The 22,270-nt window shown below is 38.8% G+C and overlaps 1 protein-coding gene across 1 annotated transcript in view; it reads right to left on the bottom strand.

Annotated features, from left to right (window-relative positions):
* LOC150083831 (cilia- and flagella-associated protein 157-like) overlaps positions 1-22,270 on the bottom strand; it is a 78,325-nt gene that overhangs the window by 53,066 nt on the left and 2,989 nt on the right. Inside the window, exons 2-4 of the mRNA XM_090375399.1 lie at positions 21,852-22,123; positions 7,717-7,870; positions 6,924-7,191 (exon numbers count right to left, since the gene is read on the bottom strand). Coding sequence (XP_090231525.1) covers positions 6,924-7,191; positions 7,717-7,870; positions 21,852-22,123 — 694 coding nt within the window. The remainder of the gene's footprint in view (positions 1-6,923; positions 7,192-7,716; positions 7,871-21,851; positions 22,124-22,270) is intronic.

Raw genomic sequence — 22,270 nt, 5'->3', positions numbered from 1 at the left:
ATCCCCTTATCCATAGCAGCAATTTGCCTCCAATGCCACACTGCTCCAATTTGTGCAGCAGTCTACCATGTGCAACAGTATCAAAAGCCTTTCTAACATCCAAATATATAATATCAAAGTTACTCGCTGCATCCAGTTCTTTTGTGACTACATCATAGTATCCAATCAAATTGGTCAGGCAAGACCTGCCCTTAACAAAACCATGCTGCGTCTGAGCTATAACTGAATTCTTGTCTAGATGATCCTGCAGTGCTTCTTTAACCAGTGCCTCCATTAATTTACCTCGAACAGAAGTTAAACTAACAGGTCTATAATTACTTGTGTCAGCCTTTGATCCTCCTTTGTGAATTGGGGTTACATTTGCACATCTCCAGTCTATGCGTACCTCCCCTGAGTCCAAAGAAGCTCTCATAATTATGGCTAGGGGTTTGCTTACTTCCTTTGCTGCCTCCTTTAATATAACTGGATAGATCCCATCCACGCCGGGTGCCTTTTTTATGTTTATCCTCAACAATCTCTCCTCCACTTTCCTCTCAGTTATTACAAAATCATCCAGCTCACTGCCAATGTTTACTTTACCTACATCATTCTCCTTCCTCAATAACTCCTCATGCGTGAATGTAGATGCAAAATACTCGTTTAGATTGTTAGCCACCTGAGCAGGATCCTGAAATGTTGAACCATCAATATCCAGTGGACCAATCTGATTCATCCCCTTCCTTCTTGAGTTTAAATAGGTAAAGAACTCTTTTCTGGTTTTTTTTGCATCCTTTGCCAAGGATTTTTCGTAGTCTGCCTAATCTCCTTTGTGACTTGGTTACAGACCAACTTATATCTATCATAGGCTTCCATGTCACCCATTAATTTGTATGTATCCCATGCATTTTTCTTCTCTGCCACATGTCTCATTAGTTCATTTGACAACCATTTAGGCCTAAACCTTGAACAATATTTCTTAGTTAGTATGTAAAGCCTGGTAGCCTCCAAGATTAGTTCCTTGAATGCTTCCCATTTTGAGTTTGCTGTTGGTAACATCATCAGTTGGTCCCACTGTATAGAATTTAAATACTGCCTCAGACCATCATAGTCGCCTTTACGAAAACAAAAACCCTTCCCTTTACCTCTGATGGTAGTTACCTCCTTGACTAAATCCCACTTCAACAAACTGTGATCACTGCCACGTAGTGGTTCATTTATCTGCAGATTCTTAATGCATGAAGAATCACTACTGATAATCAGATCAAGAGTATTGCTCCCTCTTGTTGCCTCACGAACATGCTGATGTAGAAAACAATCATCCAATAAATCCACAAAAGCCTTGCTAGTGTGCGAGTGACCAACCCACAAATTCCAGTCAATATCTGGGAAATTAAAATCCCCCATTATAAGACTCTCTGATTTACTGGCCCACTCTATTTCCCTGTACAATATCTTATTATACTCATCAGAGTCATTAGGCCTATAGCACACTCCTACTCTCAATTTTGATTTCCCTATGCTTATGTCACACCAAACTGACTCGACACTGCCCTGTCCATCGATGTCGACTGGCTTCACTTCCTTGGACTTTATGTGTTTCTTAACTAATAGCATAACCCCTCCTCCCCTCCTGTCCTGTCTATCCTTTCTATACACATTGTATTCCCCAAATTCCAGTTCTGCATTCCTTATATCTGTGTGACACCACGTCTCTGATATCCCAACAATATCTGCCTTTGATGTTTTGAGCAATACCTCAAATTCATCAAATTTATTTACCAAACTCCTAGCATTGGTGTACACGCAGGTATACATGCACCTGTTTCTATTCTTGGCTACCATAACACAACCCATGTGTTTACTTGTACCGCAATGACTCCCAGCAGTCTCTGAAATATCCTGCATCTTGGTTTTCAGGCTTTTGCTCATTCTAGTGCAAGAATCTCTCTCACCTCTGCCAGTGGCTACTGTCAATCTATTGGTCTTTGTCTCCCCCCCCCCCCAAGCTAGCAGTTTTCCGACCCACCTAACACTGCCTCGATAGCACCAGCAAATATTCTTGCACCCTTTCTATTTAAGTGTATCCCATCCCTGTAGAAGCAATCTCTCCTGTTAACAAGTACAGTCCAGGCTGAAAAAAATTCTACCCCTTGAGCCTTGCACAATCCCTCCAGGGCCGAATTGATCGACAAGGCTCTCATCATATACTCCCTCCTATTGTGTCTGGGCAGAATTGCAGACACTTTCAAATTCAACATTTGGGCCTGGACCTAGTGCAGTATTTCTTAGTTGAAACAAAAAGCCTAGTAGCTTCCAAAATTACTTCTTTGAATGCTCCCATTTAGAATTTGCTGTTGGTAAGATCATCAGCTGGTCCCACTGTAGAGAACCTAAAAAATCTGAGACCACTGTAGTCGCCTTTGAGAAAGCAAAAACCTGTCCATTTACCCGTGATTGATAGTAAGATCTTTAAGTAAGTCCCACATCAGTACACTGTGATCACTGCCACCTAGTGGTTCCTTTATCTGTAAATTCTTAACGCATGAATAATCAGTGCTGATAATCAGATCAAGGGTGTTACTCCCTCTTGTTGCCTCTCTAACATGCTGCTACAGAAAGCAATCATCCAATAAATCCACAAATCTTTACTAGTGTGCAAGTGACCAAACCACAAGTTCCAGTCTATATCTGGGAAGTTAAAATCCCCCATTATAAGACACTCTGATTCACTGGCCCACTCTATTTCACTGTATAATTTTTCATTGTACTCATCAGAGTCATTAGGCCTATAACAAACTCCCACCCTCATTTTTGCTTTATGTTACACCAAACTGACTCTTATGTCACAAGTGACAGCACTTATGTCACACCAAACTGACTCTTATGTCACAACTGACGGCACTTATGTCACACCAAACTGACTCAACATTGCACTGTCCATCTATGTCAACTGGATGCACTTCCTTAGATTTTATCTGTTTCTTAACTAACAACATAACCCCTCCTCCCTTCCTATCCTGTCTGTACACATTGTACTCCCCAAATTCCAATTCTGCATCCCTTATATCTAAATGGCACCGCGTCTCTGATATTCCAACAATATCCACCTTGGATGTCTTAACCAGCGCTTCAAATTTATTTACTCTACTCCTAGCATTGGTGTACACACAAGTATACATGCACCTGTTCTTACTTTTAGTTACTCTAACACAGCCCATGAATTTACTTGTTTCATGATCCCCAGAAGTTCCTGAAATCCCCAGCAGCTGGCTTTCCGGATCCTGCTCATTCCAATAGAAGCAGTGCAAGAATCATTTCCACCTCTGCCTGCGGCTACTGTTAATCTATTAGTCTGTGAATCCCACCACGCTAGCAGTTTCCCGACCCACCTAACATTGCCTCAATAGCATCTGCAAATATTCTTGCATCCCTTCTATTTACATATATCCCATCCCTGTAGAAGCAATCTCTCTCCTGTTAACAAGCACAGACCACGCTGAGAAAAATTCTACCCCATGAGCCCTGCACAATCTCTCCAGGGCCGAATTTATTGATAAGGCTCTCATCATATACTCCCTCCTATCGTGTCTGGGCAGGATTGCAGACACTTTCAAATTTAACCCTAACTTGCTTAGTACACCTGCAGATCTCCTACTCTTTAATGTCATTTGTGCCAACGTGTATAACGATATCACTTTTTGCACTCTTAAAAGATGATATCTGCTCTACGTCATCAACTTTTGCCCCTGGTCATATTCCACCTATCCTTTTTGCACAATATATTTCCCATTTCACTGACAATTCAGTCACCAACAATAACTAGCTCCTGTGGGAGACTGGAGGAATCAGACTGGTTCTCCTTTTGATGGAGATAACTGTCATTTTGTGAAAACTGCCCATGCAAATATTGGGTACATTTTTCAGCTACAGAATTTATCACTTGAGTATTGACCTTAAGACTTGGGCTTATGTTCAACTTAGATACCCATGATTGAAATTATATGAAGTAAGGCACACAAATTTCTATTTGATTTCAATCACTGAAATATCTTCCCTCCCTCCCTCCTCCAATCCTATAATGTCAACAAAAACAAATTTTATTGTTCGAATTTATTATATTACTATTAAACAATTTCATATTAAATTTTAATATCAAAGTTTAAACAGTTAAGTGTGTTAAAAAACATTTTACTATTTTTATTAAGCTAACATTACCCTTGGAAATATACTGCTCATTACAAGAAATTTCTCAACTAAAAGGAGTGTATTCTTTGAGCTAAAAGTAAGTGGACTGATATGTCAAAGTACAGATTTATTATACAACAAGAAATAATTAAGTTTGTTTATCAGCACAGCAGTATTTGAAATGCAGTATATGAAAATGTGGTGCATATCATAATAAGTACAGCCTAAATGAATGGCTATTGATACTGTATTGCTGATGCAAGCAGCCAGACATCATGGTAGGGAGTCTGTTTGTTTGTTATTTGGATTTTAGGAGCATTAGCAACTAAGGCCATATTGCTCCGGGGATATGCGGTGGTCATTCCGACCTTTCCGCATCCTCTGTATTTGGTGGTCACGGGCTCGAACCCTTGTCTAATCAAGAAGCGTGTGCTACGCATTGCCGCTCCTGCCCACCCGGCTACGGAGGCACCGGTAGGGAGTCAAGAGGGTGGTAAATATCATTCTAGTGAACAGTGAGCTGTGTGTGTGTGTTGCAAGATGGACAACAGCAACAGGGAGCTGAGAGATGAAGATCAGTTAGCATCCCACCACATCCCAAATGTGTTTAATGGGTGGGAGATCTTTTGAATGTGTGGGCCAAGGAAGTATATCCACATCATGTCAGCACTGCTGGTATTGTGGGAGGTCATGGTCCAGCTGGAAAATAGAATTTGGAGAAAAGTGTAGAAAGGGCAGAAGCTGTTGTTGTTGTTTTGGTTTTTAGGAGCATTAGCAACTAAGGCCATATTGCTCCGGGATATGCGGTGGTCATTCTCTGACTTTTCCGCATCTTCCGTATTTGGCAGTGACGGGCTCGAACCCCGGTCTAATCAAGAAGCGTGTGATACGCACTGCTGCTCCTTCCCACCTGGCTACGGAGGCGGGAGCAGAAGCACTAGTTTCACCATGATGTCTTGCTATCACAGTGCCATCAATAACAACCAAAGATGAACAACTATTATAATTGATGGCTCCCCATAAAATAATTCCAGGTGCTGCCCAGGTATGCTGCTCCCTGATCTGATGCAGGTTGGATTACTCTGTCCCTAGAGTTTTCCCAGATGCCATCATTGGTTTCCAAAAAGGAACATGATTTAACTAAAGATGAAAATGCTATTCTTATCTGCAAGCAGCACCACTGCAGATACTGATAATAGAACAGTGTCAGAGCAGACAAAGCAAAGGCTGGTGAATGCAGCCCCATTTCTCATAGTCACCTGTTAAAAATCTAGCAGATTGTGGCAGATGTTTTGTGTTGCTCATTCAATGGATCCTTTGATCCTCCCATTCTAGCATTCTTCCAATGCCACAGAGCCCTAGTGATGCATCACAATACCTTCTCATTGTTGCCAACTGCATACAACCATAAATTTGCCATGTTAACAACTCAGCTTCTGACAATCCAATATTCCAATCCCTTTCAAAGTCCTTTTAAAGGAATTACATACTCTAAGAAAGTCATTTGTTCAGTGTTGTTTACTTGCTAGTTTCCATGTTTTCACAGCACCTTCAGATTCCTCTGTCAGTGTGATAATAACCACATTATTGGACATTCTATTATGCTTATGTCAGATATGGTGAGCTGTGAATATTTTAACAATGGGCTTGCACTTTTGCCGACTTTTTGATGTGAAACATCCTCGGGTGGGGGGGGGTCCTACTGAGTAAATCTTATCGTCACAGGAGTGATGTCGTCCATGGCGTCTGCCAGAGGTGCTTCCCACGCTCACACCACTAGTCTGTCCGGAGCACTCACTAGTAGTATGATTAGAGCACGTGATGCATTTTTCGTGACCACTAACTTTTTAGAATTTTTGAATAGTATGATTGCAAGTATTTGTTATATGACTGCAACAATACAAACATTTGTCAATAATTTTATTTTTTTGTCTCGCATTCTCGCATATGCAGCTGTTCAGGGCATGTAACATTCTATTGTTAGGTGCCCTGAACGGCTGAGTATGTCGTTTCAACTAAAAGATCAGGTACCTCAATTGATGCTATTTTCAGAGGCATTTAGATACATTGCAATTGCAAGTATATATCTCTTACTATAGTTATCATAAATCCATTGTAGCTTGTCTTCCAGAAATTATGTGAATGGTCAATAAAATATTTATAATTCAAAAGCTCTTTTATTTTGTAATCAATATATACAAATCAAAATATCTAAAAGAAACAAGAAATATGTTTCACATAAAACCATCTACAGCGCATGCTTGGCAGACGTGCTACATTTTCATTCTTTTTTGACAACTAGGGAAATATAATTGATTCATTTTTTTCATGATAAAATTTTAATACTGCGAATAAAAAATAACATGAAATACTTCCTATATCACAAATAACATAAAAACTATCACAAAACATTCCGCAATATAAAAAATATTACATAAAAAACAAACTATTCTAGAAAAGGTACACGAAAATCAGATTACATGAAAAAAAAATTATTATACAAATATTCAAGAAAAAAATTATTCTAAAAATTGCCTAAAAATAATAATGGGCTCTCGTGAGCCCATGCGAGCCCACTACAGCTCACCACTGATCACAGTTCAAGCAAATTTTCAGGTAAATCAATCTATTCCGTCGAGATCGGAGCAAATTTAATGATGAGTAGTGCTCTACAAGTGTAATAAAAGTAGTCCTAATTACTAAATATTTTCTAATATTTAGAATATCTAATATTATTCAGCCTTGTCTTTCTAACATACCTTATGCTGACTCTGTGCTTTAGAAGATAATTCTTTCTCAATGGCTTCTCGAATCTGAAGCTGCTGTTTTAGTTGTAATTCAGAATTTTTTAATTTTGAATTGGTTTCTGTTAACTGTAATGCCATTTCTGATGTTCTCTTCAGTTGCAGATTGACTTTCACTGACTCAGTAATGGTCTGTCTAATTGTGTGAGACAGCTGATTATCTGATGCTTTCCGGAATTCTGTTGCCACATCTTCTACCCTCTGTACCATTTCTTTCTTAAGCCTTGTTACATAAAAAATTAATAAGAATTAGTAGAGATAATCAACATAATGTACAAATAAAATGATTATGATAATGACAGTTGTTTACACATACAAAGAAATACAGCTTTAAACAAAGATTTATACAGGGCAAATAAAATGTACATTTTGGCTGATAATAAATTCTATGAAACAAACATAGGAACAATTTATAAACAATTAATAAATCAATAAATATATAAATAATTTAAAATTTATTCCAAAAATAAACATTGTGATGGATTTTCCTTGCAAACAGCATATCTTTTTCCATCCAATTTTTCAGGATATTTCAATGCCTTAAGCACTACATTTCTGTAAGTTCAAGTAGTGCATAATGGGTTTTACTGCATATCACAAAATGGGAAATGTATAAGCAATTGAAAAGAATGTATAACCATTTTATGCAGGAGTTGAAAATTCATTTTTTCTAAAATTCATAAACAATTTGAAAACTAAAAGTCATTCTAAAGAAATAATAAAAAAAAAGTTATCACTATATACATACTTTTCATTGTCTAAAATAGCTTTCTGCTCAATAGCATGAACTTGCTCTCTATATTTTTTTTGCTGGCCAGCCAATTCTTTTTCTAACTCTGCCATTTTACTAAGTAAATTCTCTTTCTGAAGCCTAAATTCTTCTAGCATGGCAAGCTTGCCACCTATAATTATAAAAAGCCAAATAATATTTTCACTTTTCAAGAAAAGCAAAAAATTATTCAAACTTACTATACAATATATCACCCACGAGGTCAGGATCAAATAGATGACTGCTACTTATATCAGCACACTAGGGAGGCCAAACACAGGGAAGTAATATTCTTCATATGGTAATAACTAAGGATGCTTGCTACATTACAAATCTTCTATATAATACCAGTGTAGGTACACCAGTGTAGGTACACAACTCTTAAAGAAAAAACTATGATAGTGGTGTAAAGGACATCACTTAATCTGTATCTCATATTGTGCTAATCCTTCACAACAAGTTACCATGTATTGCACTATCTTGAATAAGTAACACTTCACTAATAGAGAAGACTATTGTTACTTATTCTTGGTGGGCACCACCCACCCAGACAGCACCGTTTCAAGGCTTGTTGGCCTTTCATTGGTGGGTGGGCAGGTACCCTGGTATTGCAAACATGACAACCCTTTACAACTGGGTTGTCATGTTTGCAATACCAATCTTCAAGTGAAGGAGACACTAATAGGCAGCGACTACAGCATCTTATTATTTTTTCTTGGGAGGATATACTAAAAAAACTGCAGAAAAGAGAAAGCACAAGTTTTAAATTTCTTAAGGAGAATTAAAATGTACCTCTTAGTGGAGGATTAAAATGACCTCTTAGTACATTTGTATTCTACTCAGTGGAGCCAGCAAAAAATGCTCTGTGGAAATGAATATTTTCTGGATATGTCAGAATATTATTATTATTGTCGCTCTTATATTATTTCTCCCTGATTGGGTGATTCCACTCTGTGACAGGTACTGTTACCAAGTACACAGGGTGGTTGTAATGTCTGGTGTTACTGTTGGTCGAGGAAATCTCTGACTATCCTACAAGTGTTTAGGATTGCGACTTTCTGGAGTTCCTTGTAGGTGTTCTCTGGGAGACCTATTGCTGCTAGGCTGCTATGTAAAGTCTTTGGTACCATACTGGTGGTTGACATGATGATTGGAATGGTTGATACTTCTTGCATATGCCACATCTCCTTGATCTCATGTCTCAGATTCATGTACTTCCTAATTTTTTCCTCATGGGTTTACTGGACATTGCTAGTGTTCAACACCATGTCAATCAGGTAGGTAGCCTTTTCCATCTTGTCCACAAAGGTTATGTCCAGTCTGTTGTGCGGGATGGTCTTATCCGTTATTATGGCATGGTCCCAGTACAGCTTGTGTGTTCGGGTCTCTAATACTGCCTGGGGGTTCGTACTTATAGTATGGTACACTTTCTTTGGTCAACTGGTATTTCCTCGCTAACTTCTGATGTATTATCCTGGCTACCTAGTCATGTCTATGAGTGTACTCATTCTGGGTGATCACCTTGCCCTGCGGTGATGTGTTAGATCGTTTCTGAGGCCAGGTGGCATCGTCGACATATGTCATCTGACATTCTGGACTCCTTTGCGATGTATTTTCTATAGTTTCTGGTGTTGATCTTGGATGTCTTGGATGGCCAGCACGAATCCTTTTGTCTCGGGGAAGAGCATCCTGGTTGTGAGCCATGCATTGGAAGCAATGTTATTGATGTGATCTTGATGGAGGTCATTGTGGTGTCTGCCATGGAGTGTCTTCTTTGCCCATCTTGCTAACTTCGTTTCTTGTACCGTCTGGGCAGGAAGGGTTTCCTCACTTAGATTGAGTGGGGTATAGCACTTATCTATCTTCCTTATGGCCTGGTGAAGTGATGCTGTGTTGTTCTCGAGGTATTCCTTCAGGTTAATTATCGCTGTTTTCTGTTGTTCTATCAAGCCCCTTCCTCCCTCTTTTCGAGGAATTGTTATTCTCTCCACTGCTGACTTCGGGTGGTGTTGGCGACCCTTGGTCATCATTGTCCTTGTCTTTCTCATGATATCTTCTAGCTCGGTGTTAGTCCAATCTATGACCATAAATGTGTATGTTAGTACTGAAGCTGCATAGGTGTTTATGGCTTTAACTGTATTCCCTCCGTTCAATTTTGCTTTCGGCAGGCTTCTTAGTCTCTGATGATATTTTGCAGTCAGGCACTTCTTGATTTCCTTGTGTTCTAACTGCTCAGCCTGCATCATCCCTAGGTATTTGTAGGTCTCTCCTTCTGTCATAGCTTCGATCTCTTTACCAATCAGCAGCTAGTAGTTTTTCAACTAATTTTTACTGGTGTAGTGTGTGGGTCTTGCATTTTTCCAGACCAAATTCCATCCTGATGTCCTTGATGAATTCTTCGGTAATCCGGAGTGCTGGAGTTGCTTCTTGGTTGCCATGTAGAGCTTGATGTCATCCATGTACATAGTGATGGGTGAGGGTGTACAAGGTTCTTTCTTCCTTCTTTGAGGTTATAACCATACATGCTGCCATTCAGCATGGTGGATAACGGGTAGAGTGCTAGATAGAACTATAATGGGCTCAGAGCATCTCCCTGAAAGAATCCTCTTCTAGCATTAGCATTAGTAGAGGCATTTGATGCAAGAAAGCAAGCTTATGCAGCATCAGCCAAAAAAAAAAAAAAAAAAAAAAACCACTTCCACTTCACCCCTCTGTTCATTCAAAATACCTGTCCAGCTGAGCCTTAACCTTATTTAGGTTATCAACTTCCACGACAAGGGATGGAAGTCTGTTCCACCACCCAACTACCTGCTGGCTAAAGGCAAATTTCCACACATCTATCCTACATCTGTCTTTCCTCAATTTGAATTTATGCCCTCTCAGGTGATTATTCTGAGCGAGAGGAAGAATCCCATCAGCATTGAGCATGCTCAAACCATTCAAGGCTTTATACACCTCTATCAGATCACCTCGCCGGTGCCTCGTCTCCAGACACTGCAATTTGCAAAACCTAAGCCTTTCTTCGTAAGAGCACCCCTTTGTTCCATTCACTAATCTTGTTGCCCTTCTCTGTACTCATTCCAGCAGCTCTACATCCTTCTTGAAATGAGGCCTCCAGACCTGTATACAGTACTCTAGGTGTGGCCTGACCATTGCCTTATACAAGGGAATAATCACCTCCTTATCCCTGCTAGAAAAATTCCTATATATCATTGACAATACACCATGAGCTACTCTTGCAGTCTGTCTGCACTGCTCAGAGAACTTCATATCTGCCTGCACAACCACCCCCAGGTCCCTTTCATTCTCCACCACTGTCAGTGTAGTACCACAGAGTTGATACGTTGCTCTGGGGTTGCTGTTTCCCATGTGTAGTACTTTACATTTGTCAATGTTAAACTTCATTTGCCACCTCTCAGCCCATCTGCTCAACCTTTCCAGATCCTGTTGTAGCAGCATAGTGTCAGTAGTGTCCTTGACAACCCTGCCTACCTTTGTATCGTCTGCAAACTTCAATATTAAGCTTGATATACCATCATCAATATCATTTATAAATACATAAAACAATAATGGACCCAACACTGAGCCCTGAGGGACTCCACTAATAACATTAGTCCACGACGAGCAGTGTCCATTGATTACCACTCTCTGTCTTCTTCCCCTGAACCACCCCTTTATCCATAGCAGCAATTTGCCTCCAATGCCACACTGCTCCAATTTGTGCAGCAGATTTCCATGTGCAACAGTATCAAAAGCCTTTCTAAGATCCAAGTATATAATATCGAAGTTATTCCCTGCATCCAGTTCCTTTGTGACTGCATCATAGTATCCAATCAAATTGGTCAGGCAAGACTTCCCCTTAACAAAACCATGCTGTGTCCGAGCAATAACTGAAGTCTTGTCCAAATGATCCTGCAGTGCTTCTTTAACTAGTGCCTCTATTAATTTTCCTGGAACAGAAGTTAAACTCACAGGTCTATAATTACTTGTGTCAGCCTTTGATCCTCCTTTGTGAATTGGGGTCACATTTGTACATCTCCAGTCCGTGGGTACCTCACCTGAGTCCTAGGAAGCTCTCATAATTAGGGCTAAGGGTTTGCTTACTTCCTTTGCTGCCTCCTTTAATATAACTAGATAGATCCCATCCACCCTAGGTGCCTTTCTTGTGTTTATCTTCAACAATTTCTCCTCCACTTTACTCTCAGTTATTACAAGATTCTCTAGCTTACTGCTAGAGTTGAATACACCTCTGGCATTCCCCTCGCTAAATAACTCCTCCTGTGTGAATGTCGATGCAAAATATTCATTTAGTTTGTTAGCTACCTGAGCAGTATTATCAACAGTTGACCCATCGATATCAAGTGGACCAATCTGAGTCATCCCCTTCCTTCTAGAGTTTACATAAGTAAAGAACTCTTTGCTGTTTTTCTTTGCATCCCTTGCCAAAGATTTCTCGTAATCTGCCTTCGCCTGCCTAACCTCCTTGGTAACTTGGTTACAGATCAACTTGTATCTATCATAGGCTTCTGTGTCATGTGTTAATTTGTATGTATCCCATGCATGTTTCTTCTCTGCCATATGCCTCATTAGTTCATCTGACATCCATTTAGGCCTAAACCTTGAACAATATTTCTTAGTTGGTATGTAAAGCCTAGTAGCTTCCAAGATAAGTTCTTTGAATGCTTCCCATTTTACATTTGCTGTTGGTAACATCATCAGTTCGTCCCACTGTATAGAATTTAAATACTGTCTCAGTCCACCGTAGTCGCCTTTACGAAAGCAATAACCCTTCCCTTTACCCCTAATGGTAGTTACCTCTTTGAGTAAATCCCACTTCAGCACACTGTGATCACTGCCACCTAGTGGTTCGTTTATCTGCAGCTCCTTAATGCATGAAGAATCACTGCTGATAATCAAATCAAGAGTATTCCTCCCTCTAGTTGCTTCCCGAACATGCTGATGTAGAAAACAATCATCCAATAAATCCACAAAAGCCTTGCTAGTGTGTGAGTGACCAGCCACCAAATTCCAGTCAATATCTGGGAAATTAAAATCTCTCTGATTTACTGGCCCACTCTATTTCCCTGTACAATTTCTTATTATACTCATCAAAGTCATTAGGCCTCCTAGAGTACACTCCTAGTCTCAATTTTGATCTCCCAATGCTTATGTCACACCAAACTGACTCGACACTGCACTGTCCAGCGATGTCCACTGGCTTCACTTCCTTGGATTTTATATATTTCTTAACTAATAGCATAACCCCTCCTCCCTTCCTATCCTGTCTATCCTTTCTGTAGACGTTGTTCTCCCCAAATTCCAGTTCTGCATTCCTTATATCTGTGTGACACCACGTCTCTGATATCCCCACAATATCTGCCTTTGATGTTTTGAGCAATACCTCAAATTCATCAAATTTATTTACTAAACTCCTAGCATTGGTGTACACGCAACTATACATGCACCTATTTCTATTCTTAGCTACCCTAACACAGCCCATGTGTTTACTTGTACTGCAATGACTCCCAGCACTCTCTGAGATATCCTGCATCTTGTTTTTCAGGCTTCTGCTCATTCTAATAGAAGCAGTGCAAGAATCTCTTTCACCTCTGCCAGTGGCTACTGTTAATCTATTTGTCTTTGTCTTCCCCCAAGCTAGCAGTTTTCCGACCCACCTAACACTGCCTCGATAGCATCAGCAAATATTCTTGCACCCTTTCTATTTAAGTGTATCCTATCCCTGGGAGTTTTGAGCCTTTTGTTTTGCTGCTCTGGTCTGAGTCATGATTTCTTTTAATTTAAAGAAAAATTTCAATTTCAGTTTATAACCCTAACTTATCTCCCAACACAGTTATAACGGGATATATATTTTTTTTTAGTGTCAAGTATTAATTATCTCCGAGTTCCCTTTATATAACTTCCGTATCAGTTATGTATTAATTAATTATGTTACGTTTGTAATCTGAGTCGGTATATGTATTTAGTTAAAAGTACAATTTAAATGCCAACGAAGTTCAACAAGTTTAATAGATTTTACCAATCACTGAAAATATTATAACCTATACTATACTAACGCTATCTTGGTTCGGTATATAACGATCTTTTGACAAAGGCAAAGGCGGGAAGTTACGAACGGTAAATCTATGGACAATTAAGTATTAATTAACTTTCAAATCTCGTTGTCTCAATTCAGAATAAAGTAACGATCCTTACTAGGTCTATAAGCTACTTACAAAAAATAATTTGATGTAAAAAATATTCAATAAGCGGCTAAATATGGCTAAAAAACTTCTCGTTCAGTGGGGTTGCGACTTGTAACACGTGGATACCCTTACCGATTCTTTTATGCTATTGCAAGGCCGAGTAAAGAATAAATACACCAAATTAATCAGAAAATCACAAAATAATGCTATACTACTAAATTTAAATCAAAAGTTTTAGAAAAACAATAATTTCAAATCAATAAATAAGAAAAATCCACTTAGCGGCTTTGAACAGGTCTGGCCCCTACTAGCCTCGTCAGCAGACCCAATCTAATGGGGATTGGCCTGGTTGTGATGTTCTCGACCTTAATGGTGGTACTCCATTTCGCCATTGTTGCTCCTAGGAAGTTTGTCACTATCGGATTGACCTTGTAGATCTTCAGGGTCTCTATTAGCCAGCTATGAGGTACGGAGTTGAAGGCCTTGCGGTAATCAATGTAGGCCATGTATAGGTTGCGGTGCTTCTTGAAGGCTTGCTCCATAACTGCGGCATCTATGGTTAATTTCTCCTTGCATCCTTTGCTCCTCCGCTTGCATCCTTTCTGCTGTTCGGCCATTATGTTCTGACTCTCTAAGTGGTCTGATATCTTTTTAGTTATGCAGCTGGTCAGGATCTTGTACATTGTTGGGAGGCATGCGATTGGCCTGTATTTCACTGGGTTTCTTGTATCTTCATCTTTAGGCTTCAGGATATGTGACTCCTTCAGTGAGAAACTTCGGGATTGTCTCTGGGTGTCTTATCATTCGAGTGAACTGCTCTGCTAGGTGCTTGTGTGTGCAGGTGAGCCTCTTGTACCAGTAGTTGTGGATGTTATCAATTCCCGGGGTTCGCCAATTGTGGGTTCCTGATCGACTGTTTTATTTCTTCTTCTCGAATCTCTCACTCTCTCTCATCTCTTGTATGTCCTTCGTTTTCTTCTGTTCTACTTCTATGCATGGTGCTCTGCTGTTATGTCTTACTTCACTGCTCCAGATATTTCCCCAGAACTCTTCGATCGTCTTCTTCTAGGGTGGTCCATTTCCTGCTTTCTCATGTTCACCCAATTTCCTGTAGAGGGCTCTTTGGTCCTCATTGAAGATTTGGTTGTTTATTTTCCTCTGGGAGCTCTCTTTGTATCGGTGTAGTCTCTTGCTGAGTGCGAGGAGGTTCTGCTTCAGTGTGTCCAAGTATTCTCTCCTATTCTCTGATTTCTGGTCTCATGTTTGCTGTGGATGCTGTCTCTCTTGAGAATGCTCTTCACCTTTCCAATCAATTTTTTACTTCTATTACCCTGTTGGTAGTAGGTCAACTGACCTATCTTGACTTTTAATTCTTCTATCTTCTGCTGAAATCTTCTTTTTAAAGCTGGCGGTTCCTTCTGTTTTCAGCTCTTCTGCTGCTGTTTTCTCGTTTCTTTTCCATTAATCCTAGTGGTTGCTATGGCAGCACAGTATACAGCTATGTGGATAGCCTCCAGTGTTGCACCATTGTTGCCAAGGTAATGTGGCATTATTTGCCGATTGAGGTGGCCTGTTACTCTCCACAGTATTTTATTTGGCCTCTGCTTAGGTATCACATGGGTTCTTGTGGGGTCCATTCCTTCGAATTCTGTTAGGGCCTTCTTCCACTCGTCTTCTATTCTGGATAGCATGACTTCATCTCTTTCCACTTCAGCTACTCTGTGTTGTATTTTTTCTTGCTGTTCCTCCTCTGGTTCCATGGTATGCTGTTCCTCCTCTGTTTCCATACTGACTTTGTGCTTTGTAGCAGATCGCTGACATCCTGCTTGATTTTTTCCAAGATGGCAAGAGCTATTAGGTTCTTCGTGGCGGTTCTTCTTTGGTCTGCTAATCACTGTTCGGTGCCCTGAATATCTGGGTATCGTTCCAACCGCTTGGTATGTAGTCGTGATCAGTACATTGTCATATCGGTCTCTAGCCCGGTTATTTCATAGTATGCTCGCATGATGTATGTATTCATTTCAATACTCCACTTCATGCGTTGGCGTTTTCTTCCTTCCTGGGTGGTCACTAGCACAGTTGCACAGGAAACACTTCCAGTTGGTGGGGCTGGATGGTTTTGCCCTTCTCTTGTGGTGGCCTTACGGGGGACAGTGCCACTTGCTCCACTGTCTAGCTCGGGAGACTGTCTCCAACTTTTCGAACCAACCCCTCTGCCTAAGGCCTGAATGCGAGTGACTTTATCCTGCGCCACACTCTAGCATTAGCATTAGTAGAGGCATTTGATGCAAGAAAGCAAGCTTATGCAGCATCAGCCAAAAAAAAAAAAAAAAACCCACTTCCACTTCACCCCTCTTTTCGTTCAAAATACCTGTCCAGCTGAGCCTTAAACTTATTTAGGCTATCAACCTCCACGACAAGGGATGGAAGTCTGTTCCACCAACCAACCACCCGCTGGCTAAAGGCAAATTTCCGCACGTCTATCCTACATCTGTCTTTCCTCAATTTGAATTTATGCACTCGATGCAGTATGAATAATATTTATCTGCGACATCATCCATCTACGGAGGTGGACTTGTTTAGCTTCGGCTCATGTCCAGTGGTTTATTTATTTTTTTAGCCATCACCCTCAGCCATCACTCTGACCTTGGGGAAAGTAAGTCCAATGGGGTAACTTTCACGATGTTTTTTTTTTTTTACCTCATTTTAATATTATTATTATATCGATCTCCCAGCGTAACAGAGCCACATTCGCTTCCACCAATGCAGGATTCGAACCAGGGTCCATCAGGCTGGTAGTCCAGTGTCTTAACCACTGGGCCATCGTGCCCCTTTATTATTATTATTATTATTATTATGATTATTATTCATATGGTGCAAGGAAGCCTGAGGCTTATGCTGCACCAGCCAAAAAAAAAAATTTCCACATTACCCTGAGAGAGAGAGAGAGAGAGAGAGAAGTAGAAGGGAATCACACCAAGAAAGCAAGAAAGAGAAGAATGATGATATCCAGCTCAGGACCCTGGGTTTGCCAAGCCCACACTCACCAGATGTGAGCCCCTGAATGTTCAAGTAAGTGTGCTAGTTGCTACTGATCTATTTATAATACTGTGATGCTTAAAATGGATGGCTAATGAAATTATAAATCTAGCAGCAGAAATGAATGCTCTAGGAAAGGGATATAATCAGCAATGCATCCTCAAGCAATAGGGTCCAAGAACAGCGGAACAGAAATCTTTTTATGTGATTTGCAGAAGAAAGAAGATGAATTAAATAGTCCAAATTCAAGTCAACAGGGCAGTATTAGTATTAGCAATGGTCATTTGGTGCAAGAAAGCCAATGGCTTATGCTGCACCAGCCAAAAAATAATAATAATAAATAAATAAATAATAATAATACTAAAATAAAATAATAGTAATAATAAAAAAAGTTAAAAAAATAATAATTAATAAGAGAAAAGGAAAGACAACCTATGGTTTCCCTCCTCCCGTAGGTAATTATCCAGCTGACCTCTGAATTTCCCCAAAACTGAGCCTCTACCACCCATGTAGGTAACTTATTCCAGTCATTTATAACTAGCTGGCTAAAATAAAACTTCCTGCAATCCGGTCTAAATATCTCCCCCGCGTAACTTGAAATTATGGTCCCTTGTTCTAGAATCATTTATAACGGTGTGAAAATTTCATCCTCATTCATTTCACTTATGCCTCTCAGAGCCTTAAACACCTCAATCAAGTCTCCTCTAAGGTGCCTAGTTACAAAGCTCTGCAACCCACATATTTTGAAGTCTCTTCATATGGACACCCTTTTGCCGAACTCGCCAGGTGATCTTTGGACCCTTTCACCAAGCACAATTTCTTTCTTTAGGTGCAGTCTCCATACTTGAACACAGTATTCCAAGTGTGGTCTAACAACAGCCTTACATAATGGCATTATGCCATCATTATCTCTACTAGCAATTGTTCGATAAATCATCAATAGGACACTATGGACCTTCCTTGCAACCAGTCTACAATGCTCAGAGACGATGTCTGACCATATCTTAATACCCAAGTCCCTTTCCTCTACTACTGACTTTAGTTCAACTCCACCAAGTGAATAAGTTATTTTGGGATTACTGTTTCCCAGGTTCAATACCTTACGCTTTGTTGGATTAAAGCATAGATGCCATTTTTCTGACCATCACTGCAGTCTATCTAGGTCACTCTGAAGAAGCTCTGCTTGGTGGTAATCATTAACTAATCTACCAATCATTACATCATCTGCAAATTTAGACGTCACGCCCTCTATCCCTTCATCAATGTCATTTATGAAAATCAAAAACAACAGTGGTCCTAATACTGATCCTTGGGGAACCCCACTTCTTACACCAACCCAATCTGAGGAATAACATTTATCACAACCCTCTGCCTCCTGCCCTGAAGCCATCCAGCTATCCATATAAGGATTTTCCCTGCGATTCCAACCTGTTCCAGCTTATAAAGTAACCACTCATGTGGAACTGAGTCAAACACTTTGCTTAAATCCAAATAAAATGTCTAAATTATTCCCCAAGTCCAGCTCTTGAGTGACCCTGTCAAAATAGCTAACCAGATTAGTTAATGATGATTTTTCCTTTACAAAACCATGCTGAGTATCCTTCAGAATTCCATTTCTATCTAAATAATCCTGAATTCCACCCTTGATCATAGTCTCCATGATTTTCCCTACTACTGAAGTTAGACTAACTGGTCAGTAATTTCCCACTTCAATCATAGAACCACCCTTATGTATTGGCAATACACTGGCACTTTTCCAATCCAATGGAATCACTCTCAAATCCAGTGATGCTCTCATAATTAGCCTCAATGGTTCAATGCACTCACTTGCCACCTCCCTCAAGATTATAGGGTATATGCCATCAACCCTAGGAGCCTTACTGGCCTGTAGGCTCGAAAGATTTTTCATTAAATAAGCCTAGAGGTGACTGATGTACTAAATGAATTTTTTCCACAGATTTTTACATGCGAACATACTTTTATATAGACATGAAGTTCTCTAAGCAGTGCAGATGGGCTGCCAGAACAGGTCATGGAGTCTTGCGAATGATATATAGCAGGGGTGGCCAACTTAATTTGTGATGCGATCTACATTTTTTATTCAAAATGTGCCATCTCAACCATCTGCAAAATGATCAACCATCTCAAGAATTTCATTGCACATGGTTAAAAAAGTTAATCAACACATATTGAAAAATGTTTTTTATAAATTTTAAAATTAAATACAATTCAGAATTCTTATTTTAAATTCATATGTATTTAAAATTTTAATTTATGCGAAGTTTGTGTCTTCATGTCATCTGCCAAGCTTTTAAAATCGGGGATATATTGTGATAAGGCCAACCGTAAAGAATCTTCTGTATGCAAGTCCGTAAGAGCAGAGCAATTCTTCATCTTTGTTTGTTTCAAATACGAAAAGGCATGCACCAGTAGCACAGTGGTATCGTCACTGTCCTCCCCACACCGGGTAGAAAAGGCCCAGAAAATTTCAAAATCTTTGTAGAAACTTACTCCGACTCAGCCACTTCACATCTGTGTGTAAAATCAGATCTGGTTCTTTTTTATCAAGTTGCATTTTGAAAAGTCTCCTTTAAAGAGATTGTCCTCTGATGGAATTCACGATTTTGAAAGCTATGTCCATAACACTTTTAGTATTTAATTTTTTGCTGGCTAACACTTCTTGGTAAATGATACAGTAATAACTCAAAAATTCTGGGAATTCATCATCCTTTTGGCACAATGCAATGAATCCATTAAGATGCTCCATCATTGCTTCGGCTGCATCTGTTGTTATTGATACGAGCTTAAATAGTGTTTTTTTTTTTTTTCTCAATAAAATTTTTGAATGTGTTAAAAATATCAGGGCCTCTAGTTCTTTCTTTTAACAAAACCATACCCAGCAGTTATTCTCTAGTGGTAGAATCATTGAAAACCATATGAATAAAAACGAGCAATTGAGCTGTATCACTGAAGTCTGTAGATTCATCTAGTTGTAAAGAAAAGGACACCCAATTAGCAACGAGCATACAATTGTTCACTCAATTTTTATGTCACATTGCAGTATTTCGAGATAATTGCAGATCTTGAAGAGCACTTTTAATTTCATTTTTGTTCTTAAAATTTTCAAAAAGAGAATCTGTTATTTCTAAAAATGCGTCTTTGATGAATTAACCATCAGAAAATGGTTTGCATTTTTTTTTTTGCAAGAAGATGATTCACTTTAAATGACGCTACAGTTTCTGCTTTGGATTGTAAGTTAGGTGTCATGAAGAAATTTTGTTGTGCGAATAATCTGGATTTAAGTTCTTTTAATTTATTTTTTCTAAGGTCACTATTAGGTGGAAAATCCGATTGGTATTTACCATGGAGTGTGTTGAAATACCTTTCTAAATTTCCTCTTCTGGGTATAGCCACGAAAGCATTGCAAAGCAAACAACATTTTTCTTTTATCATTACAAAAAAAAGTATTCTAGTTCCAACTCTTGATGAAAATGATACGTTTTATTCTTTTTCGTAGTATTCATTTTAAATCAAAGGGTATTAAATTAACGTATAAGTATTGTCCGGTTAAGTTATTAAGTAAGCTAAATAAGAATTCAACACATACACTATGCTCTCAACAATGCAATTGCTTGAATTTTCATGTGATTCAACAGATTTGTAATAATAATATTTGTATTATTACGCAACAATAACATTTAGATTTTAACTAATCTATTTTTTATATAAATTTAAAATTCATCATGATCGACCAAAATTAAAGCCACGATCGACTTGGAATATAGGAATTTTGCTAGCAGAGACAAGGAGGTGATTATCCAATTGTATAAAGCATTGATCAGGCCACACCTTGAATACTGCGTACAAGTCTGGAGGCCTCAATTTAGGAAGGATGTAAAGTTGCCAGACTGAGTACAAAGAAGGGCAACAAGGTTAGTGAGAGAAACAAAGGGATGTGCGTACGAAGAAAGGCTTAAGTTCTGCATGTTGCAGCATCTGCAGACTAGGCACCTGCGAGGTGATCTGATCGAGGTGTATAAGGTTTTGAATGGTTTCAGCAGTCTCAATGCTGACGGGATACTTCCACTTACTCAGATTAAGAACCTGAGGTGGCATAGATTCAAAGTGAGGAAAGACAGTTGTAAAACAGATGTGTAGAAGTTTGCCTTTATCCAGCGGGTAGTTGATTGCTGGAACAGACTTCCATCTGTTGTTGTGTAAGTTGATAGCTTAAATAAATTTAAGGCTGAACTAGACAAACATTTAGAGTGACCAGATGGGTGAAATGGGAAGGGTTTATATACAGTCAGTCTGAATTAGCTCTCATTGACACGGAGGAAATATTACGTTTTATATTATTAATAACTTTTATCATCAATTATTTCATACATTATTTGTTAATTAATTAGTATTATATTGGTAACAAGATAAATAGTTATTTACTTTTCATATCTATTAATCACAGAAAAAGAAAAAAAATCAATTAATTAATTTAAAAAAATAAAAATAAAATCACATAAAACATATACATTACATTTCATGTGCATCAATTTTCTCCTTTCCCCTCACAGTTAATCTTTAAATTCACACAAATATAATTTTCTTTTCTCAAAATGGAACTATTTGGAAAGACACCTGATTTCAGCTAACTAGAACACTATTTCCACATTTAAAACTGAGAAAAGTTCACATATTTAAAACAAATTTCAGCTTTTACATACAATAACAAGTTTTAACTGAAACTGATAAAAATTAATCATTAATAAGACCTGAGATGATCTAATGACACTTAAATGATTAATAATCATCTAAGCAACATAGATTCAAATATTTTCTCCAATAAATTACTAAACTATTTACAAAATGGCTTACTTAACATCATGTTTTCTGCCGTAAGGGTGTCTTTTGTTTCCTGTAATGTTTGCTGCAGATCAGCCAACTGTTTCTCATAGTTTTCCTTTTCAATATCATGAGCATGCTGTAAGCCTATAAGTTTATCTTGCAATTCTGCTATTTCTATAGCACGTTCTTGTAATGCTCGCTTTAGAAATTCAGCAATATCCTCCTTATCACCAACTTCCTTCTCATAGAGGCCTTTATACTGTTCACTAGACTTTCCAAAAGTATCACATAGCTCTTGCCGTCTACAAATAAATTATTCACTGTTAATATAATATATAAATAAATATTGAACACTATAACCTTCTTAAAATGGAACCTAACATCATAAAAATGCAATAAATATGCCCAGTGCATTTCATCTTTAAAATAAATGAAGAAAAATTCACAAG

The sequence above is a fragment of the Mastigoproctus giganteus genome, chromosome 6, assembly GCF_048544385.1.
Source record: "Mastigoproctus giganteus isolate SK-2022 chromosome 6, ASM4854438v1, whole genome shotgun sequence".
Taxonomy (NCBI): Eukaryota; Metazoa; Arthropoda; class Arachnida; order Uropygi; family Thelyphonidae; genus Mastigoproctus; species Mastigoproctus giganteus.
This window is presented reverse-complemented; position numbering and strand designations above follow the sequence as displayed.